General features: G+C 40.0%; 2 protein-coding genes across 2 annotated transcripts in view; one reads left to right on the top strand and one right to left on the bottom strand.

The window, feature by feature from the left end:
• LOC110055158 (uncharacterized) overlaps positions 1-6,480 on the bottom strand; it is a 30,355-nt gene extending 23,875 nt beyond the window's left edge. Inside the window, exon 1 of the mRNA XM_020761532.2 lies at positions 5,995-6,480. The gene's annotated coding sequence lies outside the window, so the exon portion shown is untranslated. The remainder of the gene's footprint in view (positions 1-5,994) is intronic.
• A 1,145-nt stretch (positions 6,481-7,625) lies between these two features.
• On the top strand, positions 7,626-12,263 carry LOC110055174 (transmembrane and immunoglobulin domain-containing protein 1-like). The gene is made up of 5 exons (XM_020761549.2): positions 7,626-7,864; positions 9,161-9,199; positions 9,824-10,135; positions 10,310-10,642; positions 12,039-12,263. Exons 1-5 carry the CDS (start codon positions 7,765-7,767, stop codon positions 12,044-12,046), a joined length of 792 nt encoding a protein of 263 aa, XP_020617208.1. The 5' UTR covers positions 7,626-7,764; the 3' UTR covers positions 12,047-12,263.
• The last annotated feature ends 898 nt before the right edge of the window (positions 12,264-13,161 follow it).

The raw sequence follows: 13,161 nt of genomic DNA, 5'->3' as shown, positions 1-13,161 counted from the left end.
CGAGCAAAGTGATCGTAACCTTTATTACACTAACTTTTCAATTGTTTGCACTTTTCGTGTATTCGGACTTCTTAGTGTATGTAGGATGTTTAGGGAGCACGAGTGAAAGTGCACGAGTGAAGGCTGTTTCCATATCATAACGATCATTTGGAAATCACTCTCCAGCGATCGCCCAAGTCGATGCGACAACGATCGCTGAGAAACACTTAAGTTTTACCTTAACGATCGTAGCTATGATATAAAACCATCCCGGAGCAACTCTAGCTCATCGAGTGCTCTCCTTGAGTGTCTAATAATTCGTCAATCCCAGTTATGTACATGTATATATGCTAGAGGAATGCGGTCTCCCCCACGCGCATGCTCTGCCAGCTATTTCTGGGCCGGCCTCTCTTCCTCTTCCCACGCGAATTCCAATTCAGTGTCTTGGGAGTGATGTTGGATGTTGGCTTCCTAAGTGTGCGTTCCAATCCAGCCCTACTTCCTTCGCAGGATCTGCTGGGCGATTGGTTCCCATCTCGCTCTTCGCCAAAATTAGCTCCTCATCGCTAATCTTGCCCTGCCACTTGATCCTGAAGATATGCCTCAGACAGGTGTTAATAAACGCCTTTATCATATGACCCGTACGGCCCCGCTCGCAATTTCCTCGGAAAACCATAAGAAAAAAGGTCCCGTATGAGGGCCGTACGCGTCGAAGTGATAGGGCCGGAAAAACCCGTACGGCCCTACTAGAAAGGCGTACGGCCCTACTAGAAACGCGTACAGCAAAATCGATGGGAATTAACGACAAAAACAATCTTTTTGCTGCAAAGGTTTGTTCTCTTCAAAATGAGTGATGAAAGTTAACATTCTGAGAGTGAATTCTACTATCCAGGCGAACTGTACGATGCAGAACTACTCCGAAAGCTTTGAAAGAAAGTCAACACTCCTCACAAACGAAGAAGTTTACAACTTTCTCAGAAGCCAACAACGAGCAAACCTGTAGGCGTTCAAGAAAACAACTTTTCTGGATGAACTGTCCTATAATTAACCTTTGGAACACGCAAACAGTCTTGAGGCGAAACATCAAAGCATCAAAGAATTCATAGTGGGTCAAAAGCAAGAAAATCAGCAACGTGAAGAACACAAAGTACGATATAAGCTTAAATCAGTTAAATGGTTTCTTCGAGTTTCCAGAGTTTCTGGGAGAAGTTGGTTAAACCAGAGAAATGACAAACATACCTTGTGTACAGCAGGATAAATTGTTCTGCAGTTTTGATGGTTTTGATATATTGTTGACAGATTTATGTCAACTTTCTGTTGGCTTTTTAATTTTAGCACGTCTTGTAATTGTGGGCTTTACATGAGAAAATGAGTCGTGTTTTTGATGAATTGTGAGTTTCTTGTTCGACGCGAAGAAATAACGCACAAGTTTTTATTGTAGTTGTTCCGCGCGCGGCCGTCTGATGTTATGTAATCGCGTCCTATTTAGGTTCAAACAGAATTTTCAAAATTTTCAACACGAGTGGTCATATGATAAAATGCTTATTGACTGAGTAAGGTCGGGCCGGACGGAAAAATATTTGGCTCTCGGTCAGAACGTACGGATCGAGCGCAGCGAGACCGTACGTCCTGACCTCGAGCCAAATATTTACCCGTCCGGCCCTCCCACTCAGTCAATAAGTACATAGTATCGTCATCTGCATCACCTTGGTCTTTCTCCAAGTCTCTGAGCTATAGAGCAGGACCGTCTTGACGTTTCAATTGAAGATTGATGTTTTGTGGCAATGCTGATCTTCTTCGCGGCCCAGATGTTTTTCAGCATGACAAAGGCTGCTCGAGCTTTTCCAATCCTGGTTATGACGTCTCGGTCGGTGCCTCCCTGCCTGTAGATCACCCTTCCTACATGTACATACACAAGGGACTGGACCTTCTTGATCGGCTCCCTTATCTGCGACTGGCATGTTAGCGATGGTGTTGATCTTCATCAGCACAGTGTTGTTCTTATAAACTCTGAACTCTGCTGCTGATGTAGTTGTCAGGTTTATTTTGCTCGTTAGACTGCGGCACATTGTCAGTAATCAAGTTTTTTTTTCTGGCAAATAGAAATCCTATCATTTCTATTTATTGATTTTTATCATTCAACGAAGGTACTTTGTTCTACAATACCAACAGTAAATTGATAAACTAATTTAATGTTGTTGGGTTGTTATTTTTAGTCAACAGATGCCTCATCTGCGACTGACGTGAAGTGTGAAATACAAGTATTTTGTTCCCTATCAGGGTGTCAGAACACAAATCCCATGACAGTAGATCCCGACTCCAACATCACTCGCAACTGCTCGGTCATCACAGGAAAACTGGCACCGGGAATGAGCTGGAAAGGAGTCAGGCAAGAAGTCCATAGAACTACTGGCTCATCAGACTTAGTATTGCTTCAATCAACAACAACAATAGTTTATTTCTACTCCTGTAAACAACTAAAAGAATTTACAAGATTATAATTATAAAAATATAAATAGACAGTATAGTACATACAGTAGTGGGACACCCAAAATAACTAAAAGCTAAACTAGTTGGGTGACCGTAATTATAATAATTAAAAATGTAAGAGTCAGGAAAGAGGCACAAATCAAATTCGACAAAAGACAGCGGCAATATGTCATGTTACTGTGCCAACATAAACTTCACACTTAGGTGTTTCCTTAGTTGATTCGTAGTCATGGGGGAATGGTTATGGAGTTCAAACAAATTTCTTAATTATTTTTTTTTTGTTCCCTTTTTTGACCTTGACCACGCCGAAAAAAACAACAACAACAACAACAGGGCCAGTTGTTCGAAGGCTGTATAACGCTATCCACCGGATAAATTGCTATCCAGTGGATAGGTGTTAACAAAACAAATCACGCTAGCCACTGGATAGTGATTTGTCCGGTGGATAGCGTTTTCTACCCTTCGCACAACCCGGGCCAGGTGTTTACTTCTGTCTGAGCAGCTAACCAGTAGAAATGTTTCAGTTGCGTAATTCAAAATGCAAATGGTACTTGTTTACTCGGTCATGGCCTGTTGTTGAATGAAGCTTCTTGCCACATAGAATGCTTTGAGGACGTTCGCACTAATTGTTTCTGCGCATCCTAACTGCGCACGCAAATTCACATACCGCGTCATGCATCGGAGCGCGCACTAAGTAATAAAATGAAAAATGATAGGGCAGATGGCCATTGCTGTAGCTTTGCTTGGATTTAACGATCTTGGGCGTTTGGTGACCCCTAGTTTTCTTTTGGTGGATCATTATTCACTCGCGACTCCGATGAATTTGATGACACATTGACAGGTTATCGTCAAATCAGTATTTCCCGCTTTTTAGAAGCGGGAATTTGACCCGTAGTCCTTTTTTGTTTGTTTGTTTTTTTTTGCCTGTCTCGCCTTATTCCCCTCTCGTTCCTTTCCGTCATTTGCATAATTTTAACTTTTCCAATCGCGCAGAGGACTTCAAGTACAAACATTGACTGCCCGTCGAGATATGACCGAGAAATTGCAGTTCTCAGTTCAGGAGTTCTTCAAATCAGAAAATAATAAAACTATTTTAAAAGATGACTTTTAATTTAGACTGGATTCAGCTATCAGCTTTGTGTTCAAAGTATTGATCTGACCCAAGTGGACTGACCTCGATGATAATTCAGTAAATGACAAGTACAAATTCGCAATGTGAACTGAACATACCATTCAGCCAAACACGTGTTAACCAAGGCACCAAAACAACGAATGTCTTAAAAGAAGATAATTTACAGGGCAGAAGCTTATGAGCAAGGCTAAAGAGAAGCATAATGCTTATAGAGTTGCGTTAACATTTGCAGTAAACAGTAAATGTACAATTGTTTTGTTAACGGTTATACACTGGATAGCGATTTATCGGGTGGATGGCGTTATCCACCCTCCGAACAATCTGGACCAGGAGATAACATTCGATAACAACCTACTCGGAGGTATGAATATATCATTCGAAGAATTTTACATCTATTGGAATTCCTGAGATCCGACCGCGGTAGATTTGATCATGCACAGCACTTTCTAACAGTGATTTTGCTGTATATAATATTCTGCTCATTCGTCAGTTGTGTTCACCTCGATGAAAAGTGGCAGCTCGTTTTATGGGCTGTCTAAGAGCCATTTGGAATTTTCTACTAGGCAAGAAACAAACTCAGCGACCGGATGATAAAACAGTTATTGAACTCGTTTATCGCAAAACACTAGTTATTTAATACTTTTCAACCAGGCAAAGTTTTCATATTCCTAACGTTTTAAAACCATTAGGACGGAAATAACAGGGCAATTATTGAACAGTTAACATAAGAAAAGAATGACAAAAACTGGTGAGGAAAGCGTTCAAATCTACATTTGGTTTTGTCTGCCATTTTTATCCGTGAGAGACAACAACCAAGTTATTTTTATCCTTGGGAAATGTATTCCTGAAGGGGCTGACAGCCATACTGTCGCTGAAGGAGGTCTTTTAGTCAACTTCAGTCCACAGTGGGTGTTGTTTTGTTAGTTTAAGATACCTGGCGGTTTTCGGATACTTTAAGCTCTAGCTTTGTGGTTTGTGAGATAACATTTTCTTCAAAAAATTGTCCTTGTTATCAATTGATTGGTCTCGGTTTATTTTCTGCAATCCGCAAGGGATGTTTTTGGTTCAGCCCGGGAGCCAGGGTTTCCAGTGCACCTATCAGCACAACTGAAGTGGAATACCCTCTTCCTGTTTTGAATAATTTTAGGCTCAACACTTTTCAGCCTCTCCTCGCGTTACGCCCAAAAAGCGACAGACTTGTCGTTACTCCAGTGTAACTATGTTAAGTGGAAACACTATTCTTGTGAAATAATTCAGGACGGGACATCGGTCTTTTAATTGGTTTATAACTCGATGGCGAGCCAAAAATATTCCTCTGTTGTTTAGGAAAACAGTTAGTTTTATGTGCGTGACTTTATCCATTAGTCCCTTCAAAAGTTGGTACCAGGAGTGAGGGCAGTCTTGTGTGTGAGCAGTCTCGAATTTTTTCTCCGATTACCGGTAACCCGAAATCTTGTCGGTAAGCTATGGGTGAGAGTAGAAAAAGGGGAAACACAACACAATATCAGAATAACGACAAACCGGACTTCTTGTTAGCCTAAATTTATTTTGATATATGAGCCCACATATGCCGAAAATGCAATGTGAGTTTTGGAAATGCCTGAATCCTTGAAAGATATCTGTGTCATGCTAAGGTTTTTGGGCCCACAGTTAAGAGGTTTAGATTGTTTATCGAGGGTAATCTAGGAATTTTCAGGAAATAAAGGGGCCTTTGCATGGGTCGACAAAGCAGAAAATTTATTTTGACACATGAGCCGACATATGCGGAAAATGCAATGTGAGTTTTGGAAATGCCTGAATCCTCCAAAGATATCTGTGATAGGTTCCATTGGGGATTGTGCTTTCCATGTGTCCGGTTTACAAGTAGGGAGAGCGGACAATTTGTAATGTGGACTAATGTTACATTATAATAACACTGAGCTCCTTCGAAGCTTTTGGTCTACAGTCCACGAAATTCTGGCTTCATGTTAAGTTTTTTGTGGCCACAGGTAAGAGGTTTAGATTGTTTATTGAGGGTAACCTAGAAATTTTCAGGATCTAAAAGAGCCTTTGCGTAGATCTACAAAAGCGGAAGTACTAAGGGGCGGTTGAGAGGCATATCCGACCCGGAATTACTTCAATTTCATATCCTCGATAAAGACATGTCGGAATGCACTGTTCATGCACAGGGGACCCGAACACTATATCAGCAGTGAAAATAACTATGCTGTCATTCACCTGTGTTCCTGTGTCTTTTTGAGTCGTTTAGAAGGGATTTAAATGAAGTGAAGGCGGTTTATATCTCCGAATATTATGTCGTCTGCCGCTTTGTAATTATGGCGCTCCGATTACATCTCAAGTTTCTATTATTGTCATTAACTATCAGCAGTAAAAATAAATGTGCTGTTATTTACCTGTGTTCCTGCGTCTTTTTGAGCCGTTTAGAACAGATTTGAATGAATCGAAGGCTGTTTATATCTCCGAATATTTTCTCGTCTGCCGCTTTGTAATTATGACGCTCCGATTACGTCTCAAGCTTCTATTATCGTCGTTAACTATTACCTCTCGTCGAGGGGAGAGATTCTCGGGTTGCATAACGGCCGCAAAAAAGACCCTTTTCTCCTTCTCTCCCCCGATGGGAGTTTTACACGTTAATCGAAACTTGAGACGTAATCAGAGCGTCATAATTACAATAATATTAGGAAATGTAAACCGCCTCCGTTTCATTCAAATCCCTTCAAAACGACTAGAAAAGACACAGGAACACAGGTATATAACAGCACATTTATTTTTACTGCTGGGTCCCCTGAAGTTCTTACTAGGTTTAGACCCCTGTCTTCTGTACTAAATGAATTGTAAGTTAGCTATGCAGTCAAACCTCTTAAAAAACATAAAGCAATGACAAGCACCATGAAAATTGACGAGTGCTCTTCAGTTTTCCAAAAGCCAATCATCTTCCTTCCACTCAAACTAAACCATGAACAAACTGGTAACAATTTCAGTTAGACCAGGTAAAAAATCAGAGTTTACGATTCCTCTTGATGACCACGCTGAAATGAAATTGTTTAAAGTCAACATAATCGTTGTCTTAAAGACACAACACTCAACTCCATTTGAGAAACAATGCCTTTTTCGTGTTTTTATTCAGTTATCAAAACACGACAGAAGGTGGGATTAACGAGAAATGGGTGATGTAGCAGCTCTCGTAAGGTCTCACATGAATGGCTTGAAACCCATTGAGAGGACAATAGAACGAACAACAGAAACAATGCGCCCTAGCCCCAAAACAATAACAGCTGCTGCAATGACGACACTGCTACACTACTGAGAAGCTGCTACACTACTGAGAAATGCTCATTGTAAGAGCACAAGCCGCGCGCAGGCAGAAGTTTCCACAGCTTTTCTGTGACTCGATAGAAACACGAAGAAAATGTTTTTTATCATTATTATTATTATCATTGTTATCATTTCTTTAAAAACCACTTCGAGAAAAGGAAAGAGAAACACTCGTTTAATTTGGTTTGCAAAATGTAAATTCTCTGCTCTACTCATTACGTATGTGGGCGTTAAGGAATTCAATTACTCTTATTTCTTGTCTGGATAGCGTTCCGGTAAAATTTATTTGTTGTTGCAGCGTGCTCTGTGTTCCCACACATTTCAAGAGAAACCAAATATTTGTGTTCCTTTTTGCGTGGACAATTAACGTACAAAACAAAAATGGGAAGAATCTCTTTTATTTGTGTAGCTAAAGCTATTACGAACATCTAATTCCAATTACTATTCACGACGTACTGAGTTTAACTTCTGACACTAAAACTGAGATCCCGGAAAAGCCCAAAACTCGCCAGCTTTCAAAATTAAGCCCCGCCAAATGTGAACAAAGACAATTCATAACATTATGCTCAGCCATTAAACCACCACAAGCCGGCAAAGGATCCCCCTAACTACCACAGTAATACACAGTTCTACCTCAAACAACAAAGTGTCATCAAAATTACCACGTCGCTAACAAGTACATATAAGGTCAACAAAATTCAGACCATAATCATAAGCTAATTTAATTAAGACCAGGATTGGCTAAGTATGTAAGCAACCGATAATGCGAAAGAGCACATTCTGGAAAGAGCGTGGGTGAAAAAATGCTATAAGAGCGAGACCGATAAAGCAAAGCGATAACTAGCAAGATGCAGTTCGCAGCTGGGATGGACAGGTTGAAGAACACCCACGAGCTTGGTTTGATGGCATATGTTATGCTTTGTTCTTTTTCACTTCTCGTGGTCCAAGGTATGTACATGAGGTTACTTGGTTACCGTACATGTAATTTAGACTGTTTTATTACCCTTTTCCAGCTCAAGAACGCGTCCGTTACATGCGCTCGGCTCTTGCTCAATTTAGACCAAAAAGTAAGACAAAATAATTGAGATACAAGCATTTTTTGTCGCTTGAACTACTGAAACTATGTTTGCAGATTGAGTTTAAAAAAATTACCAAGCTCGCCTTCCCGGTGTCGGTTGGAGTCTCTTTTAATATTTAGTAAGAGTAAGAGATAGATATTTAACATTACAACCAGTACTGCATCATAAAATGTTACATTCAAAGTATTTAAGGTGGTATCCTTGGTATTTCGGTGATTAATTTGGCAAATATACCATGCACCTGAGTAAACTCGTTAAAGACGATGGAATATTCATTCAATCCTCGTCCCAGAAGTAATGAACACTATCTTGCATGAGAGTAAAAACGGAAAACGAATCGACCGTAAAAATGGACATTGCATATTTTTAAAACCCTCTCGGGATAAAGAAAAGTCTTGGAATAACAAAATGTTCCTCCTTTTACTAATAGAGTTGTCATCACTTGAACATCTGATATGTTTTGTTTCAACCTGATTGCGACATATCCCTAGATTAATTTGTGCAAGGGGACTCAATAAGATGTTAAGCTGATCATGTCTCTTTTATAGTAGCTTAGCTTTGACATGAATCATTTCTTACACAACAGAGAGCAATAACATGAATCGTTTAAACACCGTGACATTTGGATTGTGCGGTAGCCCGATTTAGAGAGCTTAGTTAAAGCAACTGACTTCTCATATCTCTCTTAGAGAAAAAAATAATAGCTCGTGACAGAAGATTTCTTTAAGTAAAAATTGCAATATTCCACTTCAGTAAACAAAATTCCGACGAAGGAAAAACTCAGAAATATGAACAAAGTGTCGCTTGAAATTCGATCAGCTAAAGATCTTCCAATAATCTATTTAAGGGCATGACCATTAACTATGATTTCAAATTGGGTGACCTTGAATTCCTGTTTAACTCGCAATGTTTGTTTAGATACTGTTCTGCTAATTTATACAACTTCTGTGTCAAATGCTAACAGGAAGTTCATCAAATTTGATTTTGTGAAGGATGTCAAAAAGTAAAATTGACATTCTGAGGGAATTGCGATTTTTGTAGACCTCCAATCATACTCTTTGAAACACGATGTATCAGCCGGCAAAGTGTCCCTTCAATTGTTAGGCTTCGGTTTAGCTGCCGTGAAAGACGAAGCTTATTAAATCACAAATTTTCCTCTAAACAGGTGCCCCGACTGCCAAGGACCGTAATGAACCGCAAAACGGTAAGAGTCTCTTTACAAGTGCAATATTATCATGATAGTAACAGTATCATGCTCAACCCATGATCGCAAGACCGGGTGTAAGAGAACTCCGAACGTATCCTATGCGATCAGAGCACCCGAAGATTTCGCAAACACCAAGAAGCTCTTTTTACTCTGAGCATCACTGCCTCATGAACTTCAAATTACGTGCATGCCGACTCAAAAACCAAATGCAGAAACAATGTAATTTTTGTAACCTGGATTCTTGGAAACCTGCTGAATTTTTTACGAGTTCAGTTCATAAGCCTCATGAACTTCAAATTACGTGCAATAACTCAAAAATTAAATGGAGAAACATGATTTTTATAGCTAACCTAGATTCTTGAAAAGCTCACTAGTACGGCAAAATAAAGGAGAATCAAGTTTTCGAGTTCAGTTGCATTCATTTCATGGCTGGAGTCCGTTTAAATGCAATTTTGTGCCGATTTTGCCAACAAACTGCCTTGGTCTGGGCACGGTCTGGCGAATTTTTAAGATAGGCGGCCATGCGTCATATGTATGTCCTTGCTCTTTTTGACGGTTCAAATTGGCCAATGAGCACACGAAATACGTTTCTTTTGTGTTTATTTATATTCCATTCCCTAGGTACATTGCAAGTAGTTTGGTTCTCAAGCACACCAAGTTTTATCACTGTGGGCCAACGAAAAGACTTGGAATGCTATTTCTCCGGATGGCCTTTCCCTTCCGAGGTCCATTGGTTCAAGGATGACCAAATAATCACGAACGGAACTGAAGGCATTTATCATTCAGAGGTCAAGAGAGGGAAAAATGGAGAGGGAACTCTTTGTAGCAGACTTATTCTTCCTCCAGGACGTGAAGAGCTTGAAGGTTTCTATAAGTGCAGAGCGAAAAACAGTTTTTCGGAAGTCTCTGTATCCTTGCAGTTGATATATGTGTGTAAGTAATGCTATACACCGTTGCGTGATCAGCAGCAAAGTTGGCTATCCATAAGATTGTATTTGAAATGCATCGTACCGAACTTAAAATCAAGTTCTACATACAAGCTGATGCAAACCCTATTTAGGGTGTCATTGACATGTTTAATAATCACTGACCATGCTTTTAACACAGGTCCCCGTCCAGGAAGCCCTACTGTCGTTTCTGGAAAGGAATCTGAGAGCAAATCGTCTAACGTGAGCCTGGCATGTCTGATTGATTATGGCTGGGCCTGCCCACAACGTTTGTTTTGGACTCTAAACAATACAGCGCATTTGTCGGAAAGAGCTGAAAAGTATGAAATACAAGTAAAGGATACTCAAAGCAAATGCAAGAAAGAATTCATCCTCTCCATTTTTAACGTGACGGAACATGACGAGGGAACATACAGCTGCCATTGGCAATGCAAGTACAGTGGATCTATGGAAGCTGCCATTGACTTGAAGATAACAGATGAACCACAGATAGGTAAGAGTTTTAAAATAAATAACCAATGCAAATGAGTCTTCTTAATTCTGTTTGATCACTAAAATGATAGCCACATATTTTAGACTTTCCCAACATAAGAATCTAACATTTAGGTAATCTGTTTTAGTTTTTTTTTTTTTTTTTTTTTCATTTGAACACTGAGACATTTGTAAACGCAATCTCAAGGAAGTATACATGTAGGAACGCGCAAATACCCATGCTGTGTATCATCCCTGATCATCAGAGCAGGGACCCCGATCTTTCTGTTCATCACTAAGAAGCTCGCATACCGTAAAATTACGGTGATAAGCACCCCTCCTGCTCAAGACTCATCTAAATGTAAGCAAAGAAACTATTCCGGTTATAAGTCGCTCTGACATCTGCAACAGATGTAGCTTTGGAGGACTATCTGTGCTTCACGCATTTTTGCCCATTCTTATGCCTTTAAGAGCGTAAACCATTTCATGGAAAACATCTTTAGATACCGCTGGATGTTAGTCTCAAGTTAAGTTTTATCAGCTCATTTTGAAGCGATTTGTTCTGGGGAAAAGGGAAGTAGATTCGGGACTGATATTATCAACTGGACACGGGATTAAGAAATTGTACGAAGCGGAAGTCGACATTTAAAGAAGCGTCTCTGGAAGTCCGGAGACGAGGAGCGAAAACTAACTAAAACTGTCATCTTAGCGAATGTCCCAAATAGCCGAACAATGACGTGGTCGACTTACACAGAAGAGACAAAACAGTTTTAAAAAATAAGAAAGCGAGAAGGAACAAACCATAAAAACTGAGAAATGACAGCCTGACCAACGCGACTCATTTGAAACTGATCTTGAAAGCAAATGAACAAATGAGATCAGTTTGCTAGAGAGAAACACTGACAAGTAACTGGACCTTGAGAGAAAAGTGATATTGGATCTTCTTCTTAAGAAAATATGATCGAGATCTTGGCTTCAAAAACATAATAGCCTCTATACGGAAATCCCCCACGAGAACTGAAATGTAAAACTTTCAAGATCCTATGATTTGCCCGTCACCGTTTTGGCCTCAAAGATCTTTGAAATCGTTTTCCCAATGCAAGAAATGGGACCTAAATAAGAGTAGATGGTTTTTGAAACATCAGTTGCACGTTGGCAAAGTTTAGTTTATCATTAAGCTCTCTTGTGCCCTGTTGCATAAGCGATAACAAAGGACGACCAATTGTAAGTAACAACTTTAATTAAGTGAACGAAAAGATGAGATTAAGGTTGACCTCTTGTGGGTCTTGCTTCTTTGATTACAGTCCAGTAATTCTTTTCATTCCCTTGTGTCTTAAGCAGAGTAAAGGAAGCTCGTGTTTGCACAGCTATTTGGGTTGACAAACCTTATTAATGTTTGGTTTTTATTTTGTTGGCAGGAGCTTGAGGCACTGGGTAGACAACTTGGATTGCACAGGACAGATCGGATTTCAACGCAGCCCTAGATCAGAATAATTGAAACTTCAAATTAAATTCATTTAAAAATTACCGATGATTCAGTTTTATCCGCATAGCAGTTTTGAAATAGCTTTTGAAAACGTCAATCTGTGTCTAGAATGCTTTAAATAGGCAGAAATAAATAAAATCCTTGATTAACTTTCAAAGCCGGATTTGTGTTGATTATAAAAAAGTGTAAAAACAAAAGGACCCACCCACTGTAGACTATAAGCACGTATGAGGGTCTATTAGTTGCAAAAAGCTTAAACAAACATAGGTAAAATTAATTTGCACAACAGGAGTGCTTGCTCATCGGCGCCCATTTTAATTAATTTTAACTGTGGCAGGCTTGGAGGTCATGTATGAGCCACCTTGCATAGTTCTGGTCAGACGCTAAGAGAACGAGTTATAGTCTGAAGTTCATTTGATTGAGTGTAAAGCATTTCGTCTAAAAGCGTAGATTTTCTGTTCAGACTAAAGAACAAAGGAAACATGGTCATACCTGTATATTATTACATTAGCATACGTCAAAGGGTAATTTCATTATTGCCTCACGGGACTTCACCTTGAGTGTTTTAGCTCCTAGTGAAACGCCGACGAACCGGAAATTCGGGGAAGCCCCAAACAGGAGAGTCTGCTCGTTGCCTAAGTACAACACAATCCACTTCCGATGAGTCGATTCGTCAACTCTTTTGTTGCCGACGAATTGACTCAATGTGGGTGTAAAGGACATGGCTGGATTATAGGAAAATAAATACTTACCTTACCCTACCTTACCTTCCCTTCCCTTCCCTTCCCTTCCCTTCCCTTACCTTACCTTACCTTACCTTACCTTACCCTACCCTACCCTACACTACCTTACCTTACCTTATCTTACCTTACCTTACCTTACCTTACCCTACCCTACACTACCTTACCTTACCTTACCCTACCTTACCTTACCTTACCTTACCTTACCCTACCCTATCTTACCTTGCCTTACCTTACCCTACCCTACCCTACTCTATCCTACCCTACCCTACCCTACCCTACCTTACCTTACCTTACCTCACCTTCCCTTACCTT

Source organism: Orbicella faveolata, unplaced genomic scaffold (genome assembly GCF_042242905.1).
Source record: "Orbicella faveolata isolate gen_17 unplaced genomic scaffold, um_ofav_v1 contig_13, whole genome shotgun sequence".
NCBI classification, from domain to species: domain Eukaryota; kingdom Metazoa; phylum Cnidaria; class Anthozoa; order Scleractinia; family Merulinidae; genus Orbicella; species Orbicella faveolata.
Note: the sequence above shows the minus strand (reverse complement) of the source record. Positions and strands in the feature narration are given on the sequence as shown.

What these genes read in the sequence shown, in the direction of transcription:
- LOC110055174 (XM_020761549.2), top strand. Translation starts at nt 7,765, where the DNA reads ATGCAGTTCGCAGCTGGGATGGACAGGTTGAAGAACACCCACGAGCTT. An exon ending in CCGTAATGAACCGCAAAACG is followed by an intron (nt 9,200 to 9,823) that starts GTAAGAGTCTCT and finishes TCCATTCCCTAG; the next exon opens with GTACATTGCAAGTAGTTTGG. An exon ending in CTTGCAGTTGATATATGTGT is followed by an intron (nt 10,136 to 10,309) that starts GTAAGTAATGCT and finishes CTTTTAACACAG; the next exon opens with GTCCCCGTCCAGGAAGCCCT.